Below are 25620 nucleotides of genomic sequence, written 5' to 3' on the forward strand. Positions count from 1 at the left end.
TATATTTTATAACCAGAGGCGCAAGTTTTGTAATCAACATTTCGGGTAGATAATTAAAGCATGATGTCCATCTTAATGAAGTGAAATTTATTGATTCAGTTATTCTCTTGTTTTAACACTACCGAATTTTGAGAGGAGAAACTACATTATACCTTTTATGTATTACTGTAACAAATTTGGATAATTTTGTTATTTTGCTTTATGGTTCAATTTGAATATATCTTAAAGTTTATAAAATAGCAGTTAGATCAGTCCACAGGATTTTATTGAAGTTATTTCCGTGAGATTTGTGAAGTAGTAACATAAAGTGGCCAAATTACTAGATACATATATCGTCTTTACCTTTTAAAGAATCGTAACGAAGGGAGCAGAAGGAAAATCAGTTCATAGAAAGATATCTTTGTTTAGCTGTACTCACTGAAGATAGGTTCCAGTTCGTGTATCTGACGAAATTAAGTAGGGTCACTAAGCGAGTAATAAAGAGTGAGGAGAGGTTGGATTTTTTGGGATAATAATAATGGTTGAAAATCCCTCAAACACAAAACACTGTTTTCTATAATGGAAACTCGATATTTCAGGTAAGAATTCCATATTTCTTTCCTAAGATAATTCAAGTAAATAATAAATAAATAAATAAATAAATAAATAAATAAATAAGGGTACTTAGTATAGTTCCTGTAATATGTTAATTATATAGGGTTATTGAAAACGATCTTCCAGATTACAAACATCAATAACTCACTTTATTAACACGCACATACATGAAAGCGTCCATCAAAGCTGAATCATAGTTATACGTTTCGCCGCTAGGCGACATACATTAGATGACAGCAAATTACCACAGAAAAAACTTTTGTGTGCTAGATCATTATATCAAGAAGTCTCTTACTAATGTTCAGCCAAATTTTAGGAGGAAGTTTGGCGAAGATCCTTCTAGCGGGCGCAGTATTCGTAAGTGGTAATCCGATTTTAAAGCATGAGGATGTATCTGCAAGAGAAAATCGCGTGGCCGCCCATAGGTAAGTGAGGAAACAGTAGAGCTTTTTCATGCCAGTTTCACAAGCAGCCCACAGAAATCCACGGTGTGAGCAAGCAGAGAATTGCAAATACTGCAGCCAACGATATGGAGGATTATTCGCAAACGTCTGAATTTTTATCCATACCGATTGGAATTGTTGCGGACTCTGAAACCTAGCGACAAAGAGTAGAGACTTGATTTTTGTCATAGCATGCAAACTCTAATGGGAACTGGTGATTTCATGGCACCAATGCTCAATAATGAAGCCACCTATAAAGGTTTGCGACTCTAGGGTTTGGAAAAATTTTCATGTGTATGAGGACCATATTTGCGATTCTCCCAAGATGAACGTGATTTACGCTGTGAGCCAAGAGAAAGTGTACGGTCCTGTCTTGTTTGACGAGGATACTGTTACAGGACTAATATACCTAGACGTGTTACAGACAATGCTTTACCAGCAGTTAGAAGAGGAACGGGAAGAGTTCATTTTCCAGCAGGACGGAGCGCCACCACATTTTCACAAAGGTGTTAGAAGCGAGCAAAAGAGAAGACTACCATACAAATGAATTTGAAGTGCTAGGCGTGTGGATAAAGTACTTCCTTCTTGGCCTCCTTGTCCCCCAAAACTTATCCTATATGAATACTTTTTGTGAGATTTTGACGAAGAAAAAGTCTCAGCCATTCCTACCAGCGACCTCAAATTGTCTTCGAGTACGCATTACAGAGACCGTTCCATCCCTCGATCGTGAAATGTTAATTGGCAGTTCGGGTTACACGCTTGTGTGTCGAGTTACAAATGGGGCCCACATTGAGCATTTGTCGTAAGTAAATTGATAGATATGTAATGAAACAAGCTGTTAGAGTTTCTCTTTCTTTTGATATAACTTTCATGTATGTGCATATTATTAAACGTAAGTAATTAATGTTTGTAATCGGGAAGATAATTATGGATAATTTATTTACATTATGGATAATAGTAATGTATGTATTGTAAGTCCATCCCATTAAAACACTAATGATCCCAAAAGAAAAATATGACGTACCTGTGTACTCCTTTTCTATTCATGAAGAGTACGGTTATTTTCTGTTTGTGCCAATTTGACCTGTTGGTATGAGAAAAGAGTGTACAAAAGGGAAGGTAAAAGTACTAAAATTTTGTTGTTGTTGCATTTAGTAAAATTCACCAAATGTAAAGCCCATTAGGAATATACGAATTAACATTCTAAGCAAAAATCCATCGAAAACTTGTCGAAATTTGATTTTAGTACAAATGGAACTGTCAATTGCTCATTACACGCTTGATAATTTTTCTGATCATTATATAATTACGTCTGTTTCTGATAACTGACGAGGACTGCAGGTGTCTAACTTTCAGCTTTTCTTTTCTTTCTTTCGCCTTTATAACGTGTAATGACATGAAGAAAAACAAATGAAACAAACAAGGAAGTAACGAATAAATTCACTGGCAAGAAGCAGATATATTACAATATCGCCTCACTAAGGAATTAAGACATGCTTTCTACCTGAAACTCATTTCAGATCTAGCAAGGTGTTCCTGATAGTACTCCGTCTTCAATCACTGTTGTTTTCTTTTCTCACTAACATGATGTTTATGACATGACATGATATAAGGATTATAGACCCTTGGTCTTCGGTTATTCAGAAGCCTTGATCACAGGAAGAAAAAGAAAAAAAGAAACAATTACCTGCAAGACTTAAAAGCCCTTCTGAATAACTATCTTGTTAAGATTTTTTTAAAATATGAAGATCTTTCTGTTATGGTAGCTTCTTAATAGGAATTTGGTACGTGCTTCATATCAGTTCTATTAAATTAAACTCAGGAAAGTGTGTAAAAATTTATTAATGATGAAATTTTCAATGAGAGATCCCATTTTCTTCAGCCGCTTGTTTATTTAAATAAACACACATTATTGTTTCAGTATCTTGTGGTTTCCGTTATACAGTATAATGAAGAAATAAGTTTAGGTACGGTTAATTTCCTCTTTTTTTCTGAAAATAAAATACATAAACCACATCCTGATAGATAATTTGTACCAAATGTAGCTTTAAATGACTTTCTGTTCTAGTTACCTATTGGAGCTTTAATTTTATTGTGATCTTTTTCTTTCACCGGTACAATTTTAATTTGCCACATATTATCCATCACGGTATGGTTTATGTATTTTACCTTCAGAATGTTAGAAGTAAGCTTAATCATACGTAAAATGATATTTTCGTTATATAATGAAAACCATGTGATGTGATTAAAGAAGGTGGATCCCCTAGAAAATTTCGTCGTTATTAAATATTTAGACAGTTTTAAGTTCCGATCATACGTTAGTTCAGTTCCTTCAGTAGTTACTCTCACAATTCTGTTGAAGGTGTTTATCACAACATTGTACACCCTTGTTGAATTTTATCTTTAACTCTTGAAGTACCCCGCCAAAGCTGCAGGGAAGATCGGAAAATTAGACATCCGTTAAGTCCTCATCATCGGAAATTAGAACACAGTGTATGTTAAATGATCAATAGAAATTTTATTCACAGCGTGTAAGACCTGGAATTAGTTACTATGAATAAAAGGAAAATTTAGTTATTTGGCCTCTCTGTGTTCTTTTAAGTTAGTTTCAAGGCGGTATAATGCATGATCTGATACAAATGAATATTGATTGACAAAATATAATCAGCAAAAGTCAAATATTAACAGTAGTCACTAAATTTATTGTGCATATAGCATTTAAGATGTAGTTAACTTTAATACTCCCAGTATAGATTAAAGAAACTATGTGCCACTTGATATAAATCATGTATACATCGGACTTAATCAAATCTAAACTTGGTTTAACATTCATGGACACGTGTATGTATGTGTGTGTGTGTGTTTGTGTGTATGACCTCAAAATGACTAGTGGATAAATCAGAAATGATTTTTTTAACCCTTTATATTTACTTTTCAAAATGTGGTGATACAAAATTGGATCTTTGCGTGTAAAAAAATATATGCAACGAAAATGTAATGTTCTAATAAGCTACTCAGTGAAGTTGAAATTGTAACTTAAATAGTTTGTAAAAAAAAGAGATTCAATCGAAATCTATAGTAAACTAGAAATGATTAAATACTAAACCTGTAGTGCTAGAACTCGCAGGCGATAATTATAATTTTCTTTTTATTGTGCAAATTTTGCTAAATTATTGTATCATCGAGTTCTTCCTGTACATGTAGTTGATATTACTTTCTGATATGTGTTGTCACTGATATGTTTAGACTGTGAAATAGAGCAGTTTTTCTCCGTACTTATTGTGGTTTTCTTTAAATTTCCAATTGTGGCGAAAGTTTCTTTGATAGAACTATGATGTGCAGTTGTGTTAAAAAAAAAATAAAAAGAAGAAAGAAAAACGTTATCTGCCTTTCTTTAGAAAGTCCTCTATTACTATTCTGGATAGTTTGTTATAACGTGCAGACTTTTCAGCGTAAAAGACGATAAAGCCTTACTATTTACAGTATAAAGCGTACTTGGAATAATAATAATACAAGGCTTTCAAGGTAGTGATGACCAAGTCTTTTTGATCATAGGTGCATGTATCTGGCTTAAAGTAAAATACATTGCAGCTCGTTCTTCGCCTATTTATTTTCGGCTTATTCGGGATTTTGAATCAAATGTTTGGATATACGCATAATCCCTTTTGTTGAACAACTTTTGTTTCCACTGAATAATGAATAATGTAAACTGCTAGTCGAAAATTGTATCGAACATCTTGAAAAGAGCAGTACATAAATTCTGCTTCACATTTCTGTTAACGTGACCGACATTATGCTGGCATATGAAGTGATACATCTTTTATAGTGGGAAAGAAGGAAACTGACTAGCAAACTTGAAAAGAAAAAAAAAGTAAAGTTTGTTAGTTGTCAAGAAGATGGAAGATTTAAAAAGTGATAAAATCTTGTTTAAGTAACTAATTAATTTTTTCATGTAGACATAAAAACCCGTTTTACCTCCCGTAATATTTTGCAGATTTCAGCGTAAGGAGTTTTAATTTGGTTATAGACGTAAGTTGAAGGAAGTGGAATGTGTGGAAACGTGGCTTCAAATCTGTATTGTGCCAAACATGGAAAGTTGTACTTTCTATTGCTCATATTTGTAGTTTGTATAATTTTAAAACCTCCAATCATGCTTAGCATGAAATATAGATAAGTTCAGAAAGAATGTTACTCTCCTTCTGTGCTTGTCATTTGTTAATTGTTCAATACTGTAGTCTGTATCATCATTTCTTACGTTCTCTGTGGCAAATTAAGGAATCCATACGTTCGTAACAGTGCTTACCGAAGTGAGAAATAACTTGAATCAGTCACATTGACTGAAATTAGGAACGATCAGAAAAATAAAATAAGCATTCCTTTAAACTCTTTGAACATTCTTAATTATTTAACTACACTGCTCCACAAAACTTAAGCAACTCGAAGAAAGTGGAAGATTATAAAACGACACGATCACTGCACCAAGTATAATGAACAAACAGACGGTACAGATGCACAATCGAATACAAGCGAAGACGAACAATACAGTTAAGATGTACAGAGTGACCAAAAAGTTCAGCACAACGATACCGCAACAGGTGAAGGTGGATTGTGCGAGGGCATAGGCAGTCAATATGGCGTGTGACCACCACGAAAAGCTATACAGGCACGACATCTGGCCTCCATGCTGCAAATCAGTGTTGATCAAGTCTTGCGGCAGATGGCGCCACACTTCGAGGAGAGCTGTTTGCAGGTCAGGGAGAGTGCGTGCTTGTGGACTGCGCTGCGCTATTCGCCGTCCAAGATCATCCCACACATGCTTGATGGGATTTAAGTCCGGCGAATATGCAGGCTATGCAATACGCATAATGTCTTCGCTCTGCATATACTCGGACACAAGATGTACACGTTGTGTGCGGGCATTGTCATCCATGAACAGGAAGTCTGGGCCAAATGCTCCGCGGAAATTGCGCACATATGTATTGAGAATTTCATCTCGGTACCGTTGTGCTGTCAAAGTGCCATGTTGCATAATATGGATGTCCGTTTTCCCATCCAGCATAATTCCACCCTACACCATATAATGGAACCACCGCCATAGAACGGCCGTTCGGCAATGAAGTTTGGATGATAGCGTGTTCCTGTCTCTCTCCACACTAAAGTCCGATCAGAATCTGACGACAGGCTGAATCTCGACTCATCGGAGAACATGACACGCGCCCACTGGTGTTCCCCCATGCAACATGTTCCTGACACCATGTGTAACGAGTACGTTTGTGCTCCAGTTTCAATGGCACACACAGCACAGGCCTTCTTGCGTACAGTCCTGCTTTATTGAACCGCCGACGAACAGTTTCACGACTCACGCGTTGTCCTGTAGCTTGAAACAACTCACTGGCCAGTTGAGAGCATGAAGCTTGACGGTTACGTTTGGAAGAAATTGTGAGAAATCGGTCCTCGACGGCCGATGTCTTCTTCGGACGGCCTCCTCCATGACGTCTAGTGACTTCACCTGCATTTTGGAAGCGACTCCACAGCCTCGACACAACACTTTTGTTCACGTTGAATTCGTGCGCCACTTCCACTTGCGATCGGCCCAATTCCAACCGCCCAATTATTCGCCGGCGGTCAAAGGCACTCAAATGTCGTATACCAGCCATTGCAAGTTGTGTATCCCACACAAAAACCACTAACTCAATGCTTGGAGCCTCGGACACTACTGGGCTGTGGTGTACGCCTCATGGCATAAGTTGTTCACCGCGCTTGCAACGGTGCTGCTTATGCGATAGAGTGGGTGCTCACCTTGCCTGTGTGTCTCTGTGTATGTTCATGCCACTAACCAGTGTTGAATGGGCCCCACACGTCACTTATACCACGTTCTCTCGGGTTGCTTAAGTTTTGTGGAGCAGTGTATATAATATTAGGGATACAGCTAACCGTTAATTCACTCATTAAGTTCATACGTAACACATGTACAGGCATGAAATAAATCGTTTCGTACAAAATACACTTATGTAACAGCGTATGGTACCGTATGGTAAGTCACAGCATGGCTAATTGCCAAACGCAAGTGGTTAGGATGAAGATACACATGCTTAGGCGTATTGCATATATTTTACTATGAAAGTCTTATTTCAGGTTGTTATAAGTTTGAATGAAGTGATGGGGATAAAATTCAGCAGATCTTCATTGGATCTGTCCCAGTAAAGTTTTAGAAGGACCTTTCCGCTAATATTATTCACGTACAAAAACTATTCTTTTCAGTAAAAATCTGTGCAGAGCGAAAACGAGTACGTCTCCGTAAATTTCCACATAATTAATTCGTATTAAGTGGAATCTGTTTAGCGCGGAAAATTATCCCTACACTGATAAATGTATGAATGTACAATCCAGGCCTTGTGTTTCTTCATTTAATTCCCTTTATTAATTATTTTAAGGATGACAAACGTTAGTAGATCGTAGTGTTCTATTGAATAATGGGTTTAGGTGTACAGTAGAAAAGATACGTTTTAACAAAGTGAAGGCGAGAGTATTTTTTAACTCCTTTATCTCTTTTACTGGCTCGCTCTTCCCTCTGTTCGTTCTGTCCACTGACTGAATTATTTTATTAAGTGGCCGTGTTTTCCATTATGTTAATAAAATCTATCAGTTACTATTGTTTTTCTGTAACAATCTATCATAATGTCGTGTATTTTTGTTACATATTCTAGAATAAAGTTTTTTGAAGTTAGTTAATAATCACGTATAATATATAGTATAGAGGTAATGGATTCCAATATGCATATCCTACAACTAATTATCTACCCCTGGTCGTAGCTAATACAATGGGTAAGTTTTATTGTACAAGTTGAATGTAATTTGTATTAAGCAGAAATGTGTCCACAATAAAATTAAAAAAAAAAAGAAAGAAAAAAATGTGATTCCCTGAATTCCGTCAAAAACTAGTTTCGCTGTTTAAACTAAATTTTTGAATATATTTCGTTTTAATTGTACAATGATCTTCGAATCTCATATTGAAAGAGCATTCATGCTTATTTTATTCTCCTCAGATTAAAGCATTGTCCGTTATTGTTACACATTTGATGATACTTCAAGTCGTTGTACTTACGTATAATTTACAGTAGCTTCATTTTTGCGAAACGTGCTGAAGCTGAGAAATTTAACGCTAGATTTAAAAATAAAGTAAATAATAAGATTTTACTAACTTTTGCTTATATTTATTTTTAAATTCCTAACTCCATGGACTCAATGACATTTAAATTTTAGAATATTTAAAAATTGTCTGACTGAACTGAAATCTCCACTATGAGCCTGGTTTCCTCGAAGACATTTGTATTTTCTACATTACGCACATGTTTGAAGTTAGAAAAATAATACCAATTGTATATTATATATAACCTGTCAGAACCCTAAATGTTCTGCTGCGAAGAAGATATCTAGTCAATTTACTTAACATAGTTAAGCTAGTAAAACAGGAAAGAATAGTTCTAGTGGTTAACTGGAAATTTGGATTTGAAGTGAAGGGATAGATTGAGAATTAGGGATAGCATGTATAGAAGAACAGTAATCATGACTTTATTGCCTAGATATTTCCATGCATATGCGTTGATTAATATTGTTCGACTGTAGCATCCTAACAGTAACAAGAAACCTACGAGATTTATTTCAGTCAGGTAAAGTAAAAAAGAAAAAAGACCTAAATATAGTTCTTTGTTTTGTTGGAAAATATTGCCAATTATTTGTGTATTTCATTTCTTCCATTGTCCGCTTTCGGGTTTTTAAAAGTCAGTAGTACATTGCGGTATACAGAAGCTCATCCTATTAGAGCAAATAATTACGGTGTTGATATTACCTACCAAACAGTGTACATGTCGACGTAAAACCGAGATGAATGTCATAAGTGTTACCATTTTTAAAAAAAGTTTCATGAAAATACTCGATGAGAGTAAATTGAATACAATAAAACTGTCCAATTGACCATATATATAACGTGATAAATTGCTTGCTTTGTCTGTGTTTGCTGAACCATATAAATGCATATCGTGGTATCTCATAAGTTCGGAATTTTTAGGTACCAGCATACACAAGTTTAATTGTAATAGCTAGGAACTGCCATTACCAAGGAGACCAAGGAGTAATGGCTAATTTATGGTACTCTTTTTAATCGGAAGTCCGAATTCCATAATTTCGTTACGGTTATTTATTTATTTATTTATTTAGTTTAGTTTGATAATTCATAAATGTGTAAGTTGAAATGATTTGCATCAAACAATGTACGCTCCATTAATAATAAATAACAATCATTATAAGTAGTCCTTTGTATATTCATGATTAGAAACGAAGGTAATGGAAAAATATTAACATAATCGCTCATAGCTGTTTGTCAATTATAGACTGACAACACAGAGTAGAAGCCTGACTACATAAATTAATTCCTGTCATAAGTTAGAAATAAACACCCAATGTGGCAAGTTAATTCATTCGTTAGTGCAGTGCTCACAGTAAATACCAACAGTGTTGCGGTTTTACTTTAATCCAGGTTCAAGATAATCGTTTTTACTTTCTTTATTGTAATGTCATTTCAAATGTTGCTTTGTAATTATTTCTTTATGAATTGATTTATTAATTTATTGGTAATTCATGTTTTGCAGTGACCAGAAGAGGTTTGGATATGATGCGAGTTCGTGCTACTGACCCTCGACCTTGTCCAAAATGTGGGAAAATATATCGTTCTGCACATACGTTGCGAACCCATCTAGAAGATAAGCATACAATATGCCCTGGCTATCGTTGTGTGCTCTGTGGTACAGTAGCAAAATCTCGCAACTCCCTACACTCTCATATGAGTCGTCAACACCGAGGTATCAGCACAAAAGATCTTCCTGTTCTACCAATGCCAGCGCCTTTCGATCCAGATCTTGCTTCCAGGCTTCTGGCCAAGGCAGGAGTGAAAGTCTCCCCTGCAGAGCTTGCTGCACGAGCATCTCCTACAGGTCCACGGCGCTCTGATCTCCGCTTGGATCTAAAGTCAACAGGTAATATGGATTCAGGGTTACCAGGTTCCTTATCAATAAGTGGGCCTCTGTCCACTCCTATTCGTTTATCGGCACCTTCAGAAGGTGGTAGCAGTATTTGCGGCGGTGACGATCCAGAGGACCTTAGTGTACCGAATTCGCGGTACAGTAGTGATATGGTGCTCTCACCGAATTCAAATGCCACCACTGTAACAAGTTCAAATGCTGCCATCACTAACTCCAAAAGTGGGAAATCCGTCAAGTCAATTGATTCGATTGCGCAAAGTCTTGTTGGTACCCGTGCAGAAACCGCTCCAACAACGGGGAGTGCAATCCTTGATACCTACCTTCAGTTCATTGCAGAGAATTCCGCTGGTCTGGCGTCCTTAAGTATGAGTGAGCAGACGGCTGCGGCGGCGGCAGCAGCAGCAGCAGCGGCCAAAGTTGTAGCAGCCGATGGAAAACTAAGCCTTAAGGATGAAGGAATGATGGGAGATCTCGAATCCTCCGCAGATGAATTCAGTGATGAAGAAGAAGTAAAAGGAGAATGAAACCTTTAGGAAGAAACAAAACCCAACTCCGAATCAGCTTCCTGCCTTGCATGGATATCGAATAAATCGAAGGGCAGAAAAAAATGTGAAAGAAAGTAAGCAGAATCTCATAACTGAATTGCGCTAGAAGAGATTAAAAAGAAAAGTTGGCAGTGCTTTAGAATCATGAAATGCAAGCAGTTGTAAAGTTTTTGTTAAATGTAATACTGTTGCAGTATTCTTGGAAGTATTGTTCTGTTGTAAAATGTTATGTGTAAAGTAAGTGAGTGTGTGTATGAGCTTAGTGGATGTTGGTTGAATGAATGTGCGTGTTTCTTAAGTGTGTATGACGATTTATTTGAAAGAATGTGTTGGTTGAGTAAATGGTAATATTTGTAGTGTATGTTCACGAATCTGCTTTATATAATAAAGAATGTTGATAATGCTTTCAGATGTACGATATGCTTGCTTTTCATAAGAAAGAGAAAAGCAAAGCGGAATGTTCGTGTGTTGCTTAGCACTATAAATAATAGACTTTCAGATATACAGAATGTGTTATCGTGTAAGAAGAAAGGTTTAAAAGTATTAAAAATGACATGAATATGCAGTTGAAAGATTTTTTAGTAATGTTAAATCGATTAGAGCAAAGCGCTGTACTTCCAAGAACACTGCTTCTTTTAGAGAATGAATTAAGAAAAAAAAGAGAATGTATTGGTGTTAAAAAGGTGACATGTTCATGACAAATATATATATATGACAATGTGCCCATTAAGGTTCCTATTGACTATGTTGTGTCAGGACCCCACTGAGGAAAGGGGGCTTTATTATTATTATAATATGATTATTATTATTATTATTAATTTTTTCTTTTAAAAGAGTATAAAAGGAAGGTCCTCAGAGGGGAAATAACGCATCTTTGAATTGTTCCTATCAAAGTCCAATAATTTCAGCTCATATTTTACACTTGAAAATCTGAATAACTATGAAATGTGAATAGCAGTAGACTGAAAGACAGAGTCAATCCTTCTCCATATATATATAAGAAAATAGATATTCAGAGCAGATTTTTTAACTCTTGTTATGTGTTTAAAGTCTATAGAAGTCATATAATTCATTAATGAATTTGTTTTTCTATTATTATTATTATTATTAGAGGATTATACATTAACGTTTATAACAGAAATCCTTGGGTTAAGTTCATTCCTTGCCTTGTTTTTCATTTCTATAATTTGTATATATTTCTCTTCTATGAAAATTTATTAACGAAGATATACTGTAATGCAAGATGAAACATAATGACATATACGTATTGCATTGTATGTAATAAGGTTGCGAAAAAACAAAATTATGTTTAGCAATGTCTGTTTTTAAAGGGTAATGTGAGTGGAGGGTGATAGTCTTAATCCGTATTCAGTTTTGGTTTTAGTAATGTTTGTGAGAATCGATTGATTTTATGCTAACAGTGTATACTAAAATTTTACAGTGGTGTTAGTGTACCATCTCACATATGGTAGCACACCAGATACTTATTACGTATGATACGATATTTGTATTATATCATATGCATCTTGCAGCTGAATCATTCGGAAACTCGTAAATAATAAATGCATATAGTTCGAGGTAAAGCCCATATTAATGAAAGAATAATAGGTTGGATCTTAATAGTGAGCCACAATCTGGTGACTTCCAATGCAATTACTCAGTAGTGGACAAGGCTTCCAAAATGCACTCAAACCTGTAAAAGAAGGCATCAAAACTACTTGCTTTTTTAAAATTATTTATTTATTTATTTTACATACCCGTTGATAAAACTTCTCTGGAGTCTGGAGTACAAACTTTCCGATAACATATTTTTTCATGCATCTCATATTGTGAAATGCCGATGATATCAGGGAATAATAATCACATCCAGAGTCAATATCATATTTTTTTCTTCACTTAATTAATTAACTGTGCTTTTTGAAGCCACCCAGAGAAAACTGTGGGTATGGCACAGATGTTAGCATTATTTGTATCCATGACCATAATCATAATAATAGTGATGCAGTATTCCTACTACTTTTTGTTCAGGGAAAGAAAACATTTCCAGTCACTGAATCAAATAATATTCTTGCAAATGCAGGTACTAATGCCATATCATATCGTATATAAATATGTTATATATATATATATATTTATACTACAGGAAAAATCCTCCATGTTGTAAAGTTTCGCTTTAAAACTAGATATTCTTCCATATCTCAAATAATCTTCCGTGTACTGTACACAGTATATCTTCCATTTTTTACGCAAGAACTATGCATCAATGTCACTTTTTTTTTCCGTTTCATGTAAATCACATGAATTTCCATAGTACTTATTTTTGTACCTCGCAATATGAGGCTGTACGGGCCTCATATGTTGGTCTGTTCACACCAGACTTCAGAATTAAAATAGTAATAATTCAGCCTTGACGCTTTTTTTAAAAAAGATTTATTAGTTAATCTTTCTCTGAAAATGAATTTTATGTATTTTTTTTAAAAAGAGATAATAATAACATGGTGTGAACAGTATCATACATCATTAGTGAATATAAGGTGCTGTAATAATGTCCTTTTCACCAAGTTACCTCCTTGAAGAGTATTCATTTGCATCCTCAAACAATTTTAATATTGTGTTGCAGCTAATATTTTTCTCCCTAATTCATAACAAGGTTCAATACAAAGCATATCCATGACAAGTCATTTGGAGGTAACTTTGTCATTCCCCCTTCCTAATGACATAGTTTGCATTGGGTACTGTGAACGAGCATTGCAAATCTGTGTTTGTTGTTGATGTTTAGATTTGTGCGTTCATTAAAAAGAAAGAAAAAAAAAGATAAAAAAGGAATAATTTTATTATTATTTCTGCCTGGGAGATGTGACATTTAGTTGTTCAGGTTAACTGTGTGCTTATCATAGTTGACTCATGTCATTTTTGTAATATATATACATATATATATATATGCAATTTCACTCGTCATGAGTCATACAGTTTTTAAGTATATGGGGTACGAGAAATAAAAAAGTAACGGTGCTTACATTGCTTGTATAGTTTTTAGCTTAGAATGAAGTGTATGTATATATTAATCTTTTTTAAAAAAGAAGAGTTAACTGCTACAAGCTGTATGCTGACATAGTAACAATTTGTGGCTTTGTTGGAGGATAGGGATAGCACGTAGTTGAACTGGCTATGTTTCACCTGTGTAACTTTCCACCTATGACTGTAACAGGTTGATTGATCCCAGTTGTAATATTTGTCACCTCTCCCGTAGTTATATGGCAGTGAGACTTGAATGCCCGAATGTGGGCAGGCAGAAAACAGTCTACCTCATTCTCACCATGTTATGTCCCTGAGTGTCTTGTTATTTGTATGGTATGTAGAAACAAGATGTGCGGTGTTTTGTAAATTTGGTAGTACAAGGACTTATATATATAAGTGTCATTCAAGAAAAGAACTTGTTAGTTTTATAAGATTCTTTTGCAGACCAGTGGAAACTGGATGTTTTATGTACAACAGTTTGAACTTCAGTGTTGTCAAAGAAGAAACAAAAAATACATGCTTTTTGTCATCACATACATTACTTAACCAGTTACCTCAAATTATTTTTCATTTTTGATTTTTTTTTAATTGCGTAAGTTTCTGCATGCTTTTATTTTATTTATTTATTTATATATATTTCTTTTTTTTTTAAAGGAGCGTAGTAACTATCTTATAGTGAATTATGTTACTTGTATGTCTTCTTTACTTTTCTTATTCTTTATTTTTTGTCCCTTTCATTTTATGTGTTATAATATAAAATCCTTTGTGGTGAAAGTTGTAGAAGTGAGAATGTTTCATGTTTGCGAGCTTATTTAAAAGTTAAAAAAAAAAAAAAGCAAATGTTGTATACTCAGTGCCATATTTACAGATTTTTTTCCAAGGGCTCGGCAGGCAAAAGTGGTTCCTATGTAGAGTACAGTTCCTCAACAGTAGAAGCCATTGTTAGAGATATATATATGTTTATATCAAACCAGTGTGCATAGTTATTTTTAATTTAGTAATTTTATTTTATTTGGGGTGTGACGATTAAATGTGGCTCAAGCACAGAGATTTCTTATATGTATCGTCTTGTAATAATAATAATAATAATAATAATAATTTAAAGTATGTTTTGTTTTGTAAAGTCACTATTTGAACATAAAACACCAGAAGGTTACTCTGGTTCTTACGATATATATAAATATATATTTTAACTACCTCTAGAGTAATGTGTTGTGATGTGTATAAAATAAAATGGGCCATAGAAGAAGAACATAGACAAGATGGTAAAGTGTTAATGAAAAGCTTAAAGTGTTTGTTTAGTAATTTCCACAAAATTAAATATAATCGTAAAACATAATGAAATCTGTGAGCAGTGATGACTAGTGTATAGCTGGAAATTTTCTAGTCATTCTTTGAGTTTTAGTGAAATGTAACTTAGTGCTTAGAAATGTTAAATTCAGTGTGCCGTGGTTGTATAAGAGTAATGAGCTGTGTGTGTGTGTGTATGTATGTGGAAGCAATGTACAGGATGATTCAAAAATATGGTCACACATTTGACCACATGGTAGTACTGAACTATTTTATGTACTGAAAACGGAATAGTAGCATTGGAAACGATACGTGCTGAAAGTAAACGACATGATTTCCCACGTATTGTTGTTTTAAAATACCGGTACTCGCTCCATTTAAGCTGCATCGGTGTGGAAAGTGTGGACTACTTCAGAATGTAATGTGGACATAAGAATGATAAAAATCCTTTTCTGAAATGCGTCTTTTGGCTTTCGAACATAAATCTTGTTCATAAAATATTATCAAAGCCAGCAATTATAGGTTGTTATATCTGGAGAATTTACAAGCAAGATTGGATTAACACACTCTTGTAGCTCTCTTTCCCTACTTCAAGAGTAAGGTAATTGAATTTCAAATATATATATATTTCTACTTAACGAATTCGAAGGTGCTTTTGCCCATTGTTTTTAATACATGAAGTTTTTTGTTTTAGAGTCACAAGGACAAAATTTTATTGATAGTGAATCGAGCACTCAATCGCGCCTGCACATTCTCATTTTTCAGCACACCACTCGAAAACGGAAAGAAAGAAAGAAAAAAAATAATAATATAATCCGTAAAGCAGAAACGTGTACTTGGAAAATTTTCGATACGATAAATTTATTTACTCTGTATTGTATGAGGAAGGGTAGAGGGAGTAAATATGCTGCCCTGCGCTTTAGCTTACTCAGTCTAGACGTTAATCCAGTCTGTTTGGAGGCCATCCAATTGAATGTAATCTTGTAAGCCGCCTATTTAGCAAAACACAGTTGTATATTTCTCTTGTTGCGCTGGGAGATCGGAGAGACAATAACTGTCGTTGATAGTATTGCCGTTTACTTCTAGCCTTTGTCTTTTAAATGCTTCTATCACGTTCCCATTAGATAAAATAGTGTCAGCGTGCTATGCGATCAAACGAGTAGCCATACTTCTGACTTAGCCGTATGTCATTGTTTTGAATTCAGATCATCGATATATATGTATAATTGATTAATGAGTTTTAACCGGAGAAACTTTCTGGTGTTTGTAATCAGATTAAACTTTTATATATTTTTTGTTCTAAATATTGTGCATAATTTTCCTATTCAGTCCTTGCGAGGCTTATTGTTGAGGGACTCTGTGCCTTGTACAGCATGATATTAGAGCAGGTGTCAAATAGCTTTCAGTCTACTGGACTGTTCAGGTGTTCACAGTTCCTATCTTGCTCCCAAATAAAAAAGAAAAATTAAAAAAAGATACTTTTATAGAATTAGAACCATGTATTTTGCTGTATAAGCAAGTAGAAGAGGCATTTTTTTTTTTTTTTCGTGTACTGGAAAAGAAAAGAAAGATATATATATATTGAACTTTCACAACACAGGACTTCAATATAGGGAGATCACAATAGCTATCATCACATAACTTTGTATCCTACCTTCATACATTGCCATGTTTTGTAAAGGAAAATAATATATATATAGATATATATATATATTATATATATATGTACTCAGGTACTTTATTAGAGCAGTATTTTTTATTTGACCCCAAAGGTATTTTGTAAATAACTTGTAAATGATGGAAGTGACTCTTCACTCAGGATATGCGCGTGTTATTAAATACTTCTCCCTGGTGGTCCGTGTTGTGAGTTCCTTCATTAGAAATGTACTCCAGTTGTTTGGAGGCAAGAACTATGTCTTTGAGATATATATATATATATATATATATTATATATAAGATATATGTATAATGTCTGTGCATTTACTGTAGCATTTTTTAAACATAACTGTTATTTAAAAAGAGTCGCTATATAAATCTCTTGAGGCCGGAGGATCAACTACTGGAGAAACAGAAGCCATTATAAAATACAGTACGTTTTTGTTGTTATTATTGTTTTTATTATCATGATAAGTATTGTAATTGGTTTGCGACAGTGCACTGTTCTTTTTTTTTTTTTTAAAAAAAAAAAGCGGGACACACAGGGGTGAGTCTCCCACTCTCAATCCGCACCCAACTTTTCAGACTGACCAGATATAAAATTATGAGAAGTAAAATGTGTAGGGCTTTTTTTTTTCTCAATGAATTTGAATTACTTAGATTAAGTTAACATTTGTATAGTTAAAAGCTATTTGTACTATGTATATAAATATATATATTCAGAAAAGTTAAGTTCCTCTAAACAAATTCGTTTATATTGATTTTACTTCGCAATCAACAACTATTATTGTTCCTAATTACATTTCATATATAATATTCCTGTCTTTAGTTTCTATACTCATAACATTTTTTTTTTTTTTTTTTTTTTTTTAAATGAAACTCTCTTCTATATAAATAGAGTATTTGTAAAATATCAACGTTAGGAATCAATCAAGTGAAATCTTAAGATCTAAATTTACAGTTTTTTAAGTAACGTTATGTCTTGTAATAAAGTACGTGTATTATTATTATTATTATTAACTCAACTAGTTGCAATAGCTTATTTTTTATTTATACTATTTTTTGTTAACGTTTAGGAGAAAATGGCATTCACTCAGTGGTTGGTAATTCTTTAGTCGTAAACTATTATTATCAGGAATCTAAATCTTTAGTTAACAGTCTTTCGTATATTTGTGTTCGTGTCTAAACAAAAAGTTGAATTTTATACGTATGTGTATGTGTGTGTGTGTGAGAGAGAGAATGAGAGCGAAAGAAAAAACTATATAAATTTTATGATGTTACGATCAATACAGGATTTACATTCCTTTTCTAGTGTACATTTTGTATTACATGTGTCTGTTCTAAGTTTTTAAATGTGATATAGATTTCTGCTCAGGTTAGTTTTGATTTGAGTTAAACTTTACATTTGTAAATGCACAACAATGACTGAAGAAGATGCTTTTTTCATTTTCTTCCAATTAATTCTACGATACTGTTAGTATTTAGTGGGGAAAATTGTCCAAAGATGAGACATACTAATTTGGAAGATCTTAGCGAGCTGAACAAAGCGATTGGGTGGGTGGATTTAAATTCTTATGCGTATTTTTCGAGAAAGTTGAGAGAAAAGAACCTTCTTGATATTGTGCAGTAATTACGTCGCATATTAAGATGAAACTGATGCGAAAATCCTCATATATTTTTTTCATTATGTCACTAGCAAGATGGCAGTACACACTATGGCTAATGAGATATAGGCCAAAATCAAAAGTCTTAAACTAACTTTTATTTATAATTTATAGAGTATATCGTTCATAATTTTTCTAAAGATGAAACATACAGTATGCGGCAAAACAAACAGTACTGAAATCGCATCATTTTGAACGATTATTTATATATTTAATAATGAAACATAAGAAATGATGTCAGCTAAATGTTACTTAACATATATTGTAAATTTAAGAGGAATTGCGCCTGTGCATCATATGTTCAAAAATGTTGACCATTACGTCGCACACATTCTTCATAAATATCCTGTAGATCGATGAACGTGTTAGTGAACACGAGTTGCCGGAACGACAAAACAAATAACCGAATCTTCTTTCTTAACTGCAGTATAATGGTAGGGGCTATCTGTGTGGAAAATTCCTTCGTTCAGCATACCCCTTATCTAAGCATTTGGAGCCGTGAGGTCAGGAGAGTGGGAAGGATATGGGAAATCAAGTGATGTTCAAACTCTTGCGGGCAGAAGGGCAAATGACTCACTTGCAGTGCTGGGAGTAGCTCCGTTTTGCTGCATCCATTGTTGTTGTAAAGACAGATTTTTGGTACGGTAAAAGTCGCGTAAAACATGCAAGAATGGCAATACTGAACTGTCGATTGATGTAGCGATCAAGGCACACATGGCTTTCATCACTGAAAATCTTCGTCTTTATATGTCATAATTACACTCCAGACAATACAGAAGACGTGCACGCTCATTTCCTGCAGTGAGACGTTGCCCCACACCGTATCAATGTAAATAGTGCTCAACAATAAACACCTTCTCTGTTGTGAATAACATCTTCGCGTCAACTGCACACTACGCTAGTCTACACACAACTGAGCACACATGTGTCTCTAACGACTCATATTACATTGCACCTGCGCGCTATTTGTACACTAATTTCAGTACTGTTTGTTTTGCCACATACTGTATGTCATTCAATAGGTCACATCGAGCTGAAGAAAATGGTATGCTTGAGGGCAAATTCTTATGCGTAGGTTTCAAGAAACAGTTTTTTAAAGTGCTAAAAAGAATGTTGTTATTTAAAAAATGATACTTTTTATTCTACTGCTGGATCAGTTTTTTTAAAAAACTAATTTACGTATACTTAAAAAAATAGTATGATACACATACACCTAACAGTGACGCACATATTGTTTGTGAATGATTAACGTACTTGTCCGTGTCCTAGATTCTTGAAAAGAAAGGCGGGAGGTAAGATTTTTAGAATTGGTTTATCATTACGAGGCAGATGATGAACTTCAGTCCAGGAATCATGTATTTGTCTACAGCATTTCATAGGCTGTAAGCCAAGAAATAAAACTCAGTATTATTGACTTGGAATAAACGTAGTTTTGTAAAATGAAAAGAGAACTTCGGTTAAAATATACCCAGAAATCTCAAGAGTTAACTAAAATATTCTTTTTCTTTCCCCGACATCTCATGTAGTTAGTACAACAAGGCCTTTCCATCAAATTTAACTTAAATTTCATCTCATTATTAGAGCTGTTCTTGTTATCTATATTCCTCATATATATATATATATATATATATATATATATATATATATATATATATATACTTATGATTTCTTCCTACAATTTTCATCTCAATGAGAATCATCCTCGTGATAACGTTCTTGTAGAAGATTGATTGGAGGGATGGGTAAATACAGATCTCTCGACTACCGAATTTCTTGAATACATTCTTTGTTTACCCCTTGAAGTGGATCAACCATGTCTAACATGTAACTTGGGTTTTCTGGACTGTTAGATATATTAATACACATTCATGATTTTATCGTTATTATTATTTTGAGTGCCTGAACTTGAGATATTTGTTTTTGGGAGTAATTTTTGTTTTACAAAGATAAAAATATTATAGATTATCATTGTGAGCGTTACATCAACTTCCACGTAAATTAAAGTCCTTGTATTTTTTCTTTCTTAAAACGAAAAAATAGTTACAACTTGAATCATGGATCTTTGCTATCTGTTATTGTTATTAGATGAGCTATATATATATATATATGTGTGTGTGTATAATTCTTTTTACAATTAATTACAGAGTACTGTGTTCACGATGGTGCATAAGTCAGTTTATTTACTCAAGTCGCATTTACAATTTTTTATTTAGTATTTGTAGACACAAGTTTCAAAGATGTTTAAACTTGGCTGTGTTGTTAACAACATAAGTTACAAGCAATGATTAATAGAAATGACCAAACCTATATTTTGTTGCCATATGAAACATTCGACCTTTAAACACATCACTGTACGCAGTACCAGTATAACACAGGGTTTAATACTTGCTGGAACAATCTAGATAGAAGAAACTTGAATTCAGTGTTGCACTTCCAATACGAGTGTTATTCCAGTGTAACCAGCTCTTAACCTCCAACCTATCACCTAACACAACATGTAAATTATATATAGATGTAAATATATAAATATCGTCAGTGTTTAGTTGATTTGATCAAACTGACTTAACGTGCCTCCCGTGGGATTAAGTGCTTGTAACAGTCCGTCTTCGCCTGTAAATATAGAATTATGTAAGATAACGAATTTAACACTTAACTGATTTGTTACACTAAGTCAGCAGTATTTAAAAAACAAACAGATTCCTGTTAATACAGTCTTAAGCCTTTTGATATAGATTATTTTTATGATAATTTTACAACTAATTCTGACCTTCTAAAGTAAAAGATCATTTTAAACCAACCTTGAAGTGAATGTCAACTTTCTTTCAGAAATCATTATATACATATAAATGTGTTGTATTAAGTATAATAAATTTAAACATCCTTTCGCATTGCTTTTAACCGTAATTACTTTATTTATTAATTCTATTCTTACAGTCAATTTTTTTTTAAAGAAAAGAAAGTATTGAGTGCTAAAAATCTAATCATGAAATTAAGTTCCTGTAACAAGAATCTCCTGAATATGTTATTATTTTTGTATGTGGTGCAATATATTTCTGTTACAATGCAATTTATGAATATGTAAGAGAACTGTTAATAGCCATGACAGATTTGTTGTACTATTAATTTTTACAATTATTGACGTAAAACTATTTTGTGCTGCTTACAAATCAATCATTGACTGCGAGACCTAAGGTTGAGTTTATAATTGAGAATTGATCACATGGACATAAAACAGAAAGAAAACATGTATACTTTTAACACATCTACTGAAACGGAAGCACGGCAGTTTCTTGGCTAGACCAAGGGCAACGTTGTAAGAAGATCTCAAAAGAAGCTGTTGCTCTGAATCTCGAAGCCAAGGTTTTGAAAACACGATAAATTCGTTATTATTATTACGTCCCTCACCATACCCATTTTGTTGATTTTATTTATATTTTTTAAATTCAGATATAATGTACTCAGGGTTGACCCACCGCATGCCTCCTGTTTCAGTCCTTGTGTTAAACAATAGACAAACACAGGGTATTCTCTATTCGTTGGGTGTAAGAGAGTTGGGCGCCTAATTCCTTTTGCAAAGAAAAAAATAACATTTGTATACGTGACTAAATGGTATAGAATGAAATAATATGAAAAACGTGTATGTTTTTTGGCATGTATGTACATACTGTGATGTGCATTTATCTGATACAGGGTGCCCACAGATCACGAGGTGTCAAATACGTCGTAGAAAAAATAGTTCTTGTTTTGTTGCATTTAAAAAATCTCACGGTACTTTTAAAGAAATAATTGAAAAGACGTCCTTTTAAAGTAAAGACGTTTGATTAACTCGAAGTATTTGTCATAACTGCATTTCATTCTATCTGTAAAACACCCTGTAACACTCAAGTACAAATTGTCATATTTTTCATTATACGAAATTCATATACAAACAATTTTATCTCATTATCCTCTACTATGGAAGAATTTTCTCATAAATTAACAAGTTTTGATAAAGAATGAAGCTCAAATTGTTAATTTTATTGTACATATCGTCCCATGTGAATGGACAAAGAAACTTTATTGTTTTGAAAGTAGCCTTCCATCTTCCATAGAAGGCGGCACAGATATTATCCCATGAAGGAAATACTTCATGCATTTTCCGTCGAGTTTTGTATACCATTTTTCGAAAGTAGCCTCAACTGTTGTACTCATAGTTTGTAAGTTAATTTTTCGACACTTTTAATAGAGTAACAGATCAACTTTTTTTTTTTTTTTTTTTTTCGAAATTTATTTCTACATGAATATAACGTATACTTCCGTTTTTTGTTTGATAAAACCAATGTAATAGTGTGTGGTTGTTGAGTTTCGTTACAGTTTTTTTTAATACATTACCAGTTTAGGTACGTAATATATAACTAATCATTAGTACTATCAAAGTATTACGTGAATAAGTAGGGCGTGAAAGAACATTTCGAAGTGTTGACTTCCAAATAGAAATAACATGCTTTTGGTATTATTTATAGATCTTGTACATATAAACCTGATTTCCACATCTTCAGTCATTATTTCAGTAGGGATTAGAACAGTTGTCATGTATTCTACTTCATGACAATATATAGTGAGATCATAAGATGAAAAACTTGAGATTATGTACTTGAATACTATAATTTGTGCATCAACATCGGTGAGTATGAAGTGGAAATTACGCGAATAGAAATTTACGTGAAATAAATTCTCCCATTCTTTAGTAACCGCAAGGATTAAATTTCTTGTGTCCTGCTTTTATTAAAAATAAATTTGAATAACCGGTTGGATTCTTGTTAAATTTAACGTCATTGATTTCAAATAGTTATGCTTCATTCGTATGGATTGAGCAGTTGTAATAATATGTATATATAATACGTGACCTATGAAGGACTGAAATGACGCCTTGTTGTGTAGATATCAAAGTGGCTTTTTATAGTAACAAATAATATTTGTAACGTCCTGAATTTGCTCTAGAAGCAAGGTTAGGTATAACGAAAAAAAAAAAGTAACTAAAGCAATTCCCCTGTTTTGATAGTTGTTAGAGGAGAAATAGGTATACGTGTAAGTATCAGATAAGGTATACAGTTAGATGATAAAATCTGTTAATAGTTATTTACGCGGTATGTGTTACCGTAGATTTGCTCAGATAATGAGCTTTGTAATAGTAGAAAGTTGAATTCGGAAAGTATGTGTATTTGTCAACTTATAGAAATTCAGAAGTAGAAAAACTTGTATGGAAAGTTAAAAGAAAAAATATATATATACATGTTTCACTTATCCCCACAAAGTAGATATTCAGCCACATAATGTATTTATTTAGTGAAAGCTTTACGCATGTAAATCGTGACACATGCAGAACAGTATGCTCTCTGTTGTATGATGTTTGTAAGGTGTGTGGATGTTGAGAGTTGAGAATAATGTGAAAAAAGGTATAAGGACATGCTCTCTGAATAAACTTATTAAGATATTAATCTCAATATACAAGACTGATTATTATACTATATATAAATATACCTTTTTCTAAAATAAATAGAATATCCACACACGTTCAATGACATGCATCATGTAATATCGGACTTGTATTACTCATACATACATTTTATACATAAACGACAGCTATTCTTAGTCTTTATTTTAACAAACGTAAGAACTATATATGTTGAACCGGTGGTAATCTTTTAAATATATATTTCTTAAAGATAAAATTCTATTAATATTAAAATGTTGAAATACTGATATATGTATAAAGATCTTTACAAAATAATAAAAGAGAAACTCTATTCTGGCATCTGATGGAATTGTGTATTGTGGATTAAATCAAATTATATCGTATCTGAATATTCACAGTATGCCTTAAAAGGTATCCATCCACCTTTGCTCTTATGCCAGGGTATTTGTAACAACTCACCCCTGTTGTCTCGCAAATTTTATTTTGTAATTACATTGTAGTTTTAAAAAGCCCTTTTTTAAAACATAATAAAACAGTGTCGGGGAGAGTCTGAATTGTTTTATGACCAGTGAGTGCTCCTCCGATCAGTGTGCACGTTATTACATGCCTGTGACAAGAATAGTGACCCATCCGTATGATTCCTTGTACCCTCTTGACCTGACCCAGTCAACATTGGACTAGTCAGTGCACTGCGCTTTCTATAGGTTAGTGTCCTGTGCACATTCATCAATCCTTAACTCCCCTGTTTATACAGTACCTCAGCTTCGAATTAGGTTTAAGTAATATCACTATTTTATGAAGAATTTATTTACTATGTAAAATCCTGAAGAGCCCAGGGAATTAAGAACATTTTAGTTTGGTTATTAGTAGGCTTATCTGTACTCCCATATTAAACGTATGTAAGGGTAAAATTGTATGGCATTTTGTAGAGAATTATAGTTTGTATATAATAACTGAAGTAGCATAATAATAAAGTGATTCGCCAGCCAAAATTATCTTGTATTATTAACCAGTCAACCACGTGTAGGGATTAGACATTATTTGATATGCTTATTTATTTATTTATTTATTTATTTTTGCGAGTGTATTCTTAATGAGTTACAAAAATAACTTTAATAAAATACGATTCTCTGCAACTTAATTTCCGTTCTGGATAGTTTCACTTCGTACAGTGTGCAGCAAAAACCCTGCAACATGAGCATATAAGTTTATTGTGAAACTACGCCTAACAGCGCAGGAAATCAACATAACGTTTAAGTGGCAGAATCACGCCAGGAGAAACCTCGGCGTCCTCCCCTGCACATTTATTTTGGAACAAAAGACTTCGTCGTTTCACAATAAACTTACATGCTCATGTTGCAGTCTTTTTGCTGCGGACTGTACAACAATTTTGAAGGACCACACTTAAAAGAATTTGATAACTGGTAGTGGCATCTAACATGGGACAATTGCATTCAAAGAATACAGAAGTACATAATGTAAACCCGCAGCACATATTACTTCACAGAAGATTAACTGCTACAATATCCGCGCTTGCATATACATTAAAAAAAAAAAATCAGTTTTGTCACCGTCGAGTACTAACCAAACACTACATAGTTCGTTTTTTTAATATATAAGGGAAACCTTGTCAAAATGTTCTTCGTTTCGATTATGACGTAACAATTGAACATGCATTTCTTAACAATAAGGAGCATACTCTGGCTATTTTATTAACAATATTTCGAAAAACGACATGATTAAAATTCTAATTTTTCTTACATGAATGAAAAAAAAAAAAAAACTTAAGACCAGGATATTAAAACCTTGAACACTACGTAGTTTACCGTTGAGGATAAGAAACTACTTTTAACTCTCAGCATATATATGTATTATATAATTTTATAGTTTCATACGCAAAAGGAATAAAAATAAAAA

General features: G+C 33.5%; 1 protein-coding gene across 7 annotated transcripts in view; it reads left to right on the forward strand.

Moving 5' to 3' along the window:
• ab (BTB/POZ-zinc finger protein abrupt) overlaps positions 1–24695 on the forward strand; it is a 122776-nt gene extending 98081 nt beyond the window's left edge. For all 7 annotated transcript variants that reach the window (XM_081744626.1, XM_081744668.1, XM_081744618.1 and 4 more), the window contains one exon: positions 9686–24695. In XM_081744626.1, the coding sequence (XP_081600752.1) occupies positions 9686–10599 (914 nt within the window). In that variant the 3' untranslated portion in view covers positions 10600–24695. The remainder of the gene's footprint in view (positions 1–9685) is intronic.
• Positions 24696–25620: the final 925 nt, after the last annotated feature.

Source organism: Thermobia domestica, chromosome 2 (assembly GCF_964235325.1).
Source record: "Thermobia domestica chromosome 2, izTheDome1.hap1.1, whole genome shotgun sequence".
NCBI classification, from domain to species: domain Eukaryota; kingdom Metazoa; phylum Arthropoda; class Insecta; order Zygentoma; family Lepismatidae; genus Thermobia; species Thermobia domestica.